General features: G+C 35.5%; 1 protein-coding gene across 1 annotated transcript; it reads left to right on the top strand.

Annotated features, from left to right (window-relative positions):
- Positions 1-241: 241 nt before the first annotated feature.
- LOAG_14697 (hypothetical protein) lies at positions 242-795 on the top strand (the record flags this gene model as incomplete). Its single annotated transcript, XM_003150191.2, has 2 exons — positions 242-542; positions 593-795. 2 exons carry the CDS (start codon positions 242-244, stop codon positions 793-795), a joined length of 504 nt encoding a protein of 167 aa, XP_003150239.2.
- Between the last annotated feature and the right edge of the window lie 1,579 nt (positions 796-2,374).

Raw genomic sequence — 2,374 nt, 5'->3', positions numbered from 1 at the left:
TGTTTGAATGAGAGATGTTCGTACTATGCATGCAATGAATGCGTACCGATCTCTTTTCAGCGCTAATATATCTAGAAAATTTTGCTCAATTGTCAAACAGCAGGCGATGTTGTTTCTTATAAGCAACTGTCTGCCAGTACATTAGTAAAATTGAATATCTTTTTCAGAATTGACAAGATATTATCAATATGCGTTTCATCTGTTCATCTTCTTCCTCTTCCGACTGTATAACACTCAAACAATGGTAAATTCATTTAAAGTAGAAGTAGAACTGAAATATATAGAAATTTTAGCACAGCTTAGAGTTGATAATTTTATACAATTTGAGGAACCAGAAACAGAACCGCTGGATTTATCAATGTCAAAAATGTGCGGTGGAAAGATTGAACTACCAGATGTATCAATACCAGAAGTGAGTGAGGGAGAAACAGAACTCAGCGAAATTAATCAGGAAGACACAAGATCATTGAACATACCAATTCAAGAAGCTGGCAGGGAACAAACAAGTATGGACATATACCGAAGAAAATCTGGCTTAAGAGGTATCAAAATGAAACACGCAACATCCAAACATTCAAAAGGAAACATCCAGAAAAAACGACCCACACAACTGCGAAGCAGTTCAAATGCGAAAAGGAAGATTTCGTTGCGTTACCGAACACACATGTGATGAATCATCCTGGCAAGAAACCGTACTATTGTCCGAAATATGGGAATAATTTCATCCGGTCATCGAGTCTGAATGCGCATAAGAAGATTTTATGTGACAGCTGTCCGATTGAAGACTCACACTGAGATCTTAAACCAGCTTCTCCGAGAACTGCTTTATGCTAGTGATTCCGCCCTCGTTGTTCAGAGAAAAAAAAGTTAAAGCATAAGTCAGTTTAACAGTTCAATTATCTGGAAAGTAAGGTTGAAAGGTAATGTTGACAAAGAGATAGACAACAGGTTAGCGAAGCATACAGAAGGCTTTTGGACAGCTCTGTAACAGAATATGGCACAAACACAGCATATTCATCGATTGGATAGTAATTCCATCAATTTAGGATCAAATTTGAATGAATAACTTAAAATCAATTAATTAATTAGTGTAGGGTATTGGAACGTTTGTTTGTCGAGTTTTGTCCATGATGTAGTTTCTTGAGTTGAGGAGGAGAGATGGATTATACCATGAAGGGTACTTCATATTATAATGTGGACAGGTCAGAAGTGACATCCAATGAATGTCACTGGGATTGTGTTTTGCTAAACATTGTTACAAATTCATTTTTTCATTCCACTTGTGATGGGGTCGGTGGGCTAAGTTATGTGATTGAAGTGTTTTGGTAAAGCTGCTTACTAAAGGAAGGTGCTTATTATTCGGATATATGAGAGTGGGTGTTGAGGTTGTGGGTTTGAAATAAAGTTTTTCTAAGTAATCTACCGAAAGTTTGATGTTTATTACAGATGTATGAGATGATGCCATCATTGCGGTTGTAGTCAAACAAAAAATTTTTATTAATTATGAATCGAACTGATGACGGGCATTGTTGCATCTGTGAACAATTCCTGAGAGTTCTCAATCTCAATCCATTTTGATCAGAATTCGATTGTATTTAGGTGGAAGGTTTTGTAATTAAAGAATTTATATTTCTTTTCAAAGTATAAAACTATCAAAAATACACTACTTTCAAAGGATAAATTCTAGGTTTTTGAGGATTCTCGGAAGTATGGGGCATTGTACAAAGCACATGATCATGGATGCACACAATCCCTGGCAGTAATAAGGCGTGAATTTATATGTACAAAAGAAGTTTGTTGAGGAAGATGTCACTGATTGCTGCTTTCAGTTAATTGCTTGCAGACCATTTTTCGACGTCTTGCATGCTTTTCCCGCCTGTTAAAATAATTTCATTTATGTATGATGCATATTATTCAAACTGCAAATTCTATTTATGGGTAGGATGGATGGGTTCATTTGTGGGATTTGCAACTTGCACGTAAGTTGTAAGATAAAAATTATCATTGTGATGCTAAATCCGTCTACAACAGTTGATTCAAATGTTTGTTAATATGATTGTGATTTTAGGAATGCATTTGTTCAAAGTATGGTACTGAGATTTATTTTGAACTTCGGTTATTTCTTCCACACTGATCCATTTCCATGGTAGCGGTTTATAAGAGTAATGTCAACCTTGACCTTCCCTCAATTCCCTTAACCTTATATCTCGTCTTTTTATTTTAGATTAGTTAAAAAATATTTTTAATTTGCCCTTATTTGCCATGTTTTATATGCAAAAAGATAACCCTAAAAAGATGTTTATAAGCGAAATCATCATAGGCCACGACGGTTTCAAATTTGCCGCGTTGCGACCACGCATCTACTTGAATATTT

Source organism: Loa loa (assembly GCF_000183805.2).
Source record: "Loa loa unplaced genomic scaffold supercont3.668, whole genome shotgun sequence".
Taxonomy (NCBI): Eukaryota; Metazoa; Nematoda; class Chromadorea; order Rhabditida; family Onchocercidae; genus Loa; species Loa loa.
Note: the sequence above shows the minus strand (reverse complement) of the source record. Positions and strands in the feature narration are given on the sequence as shown.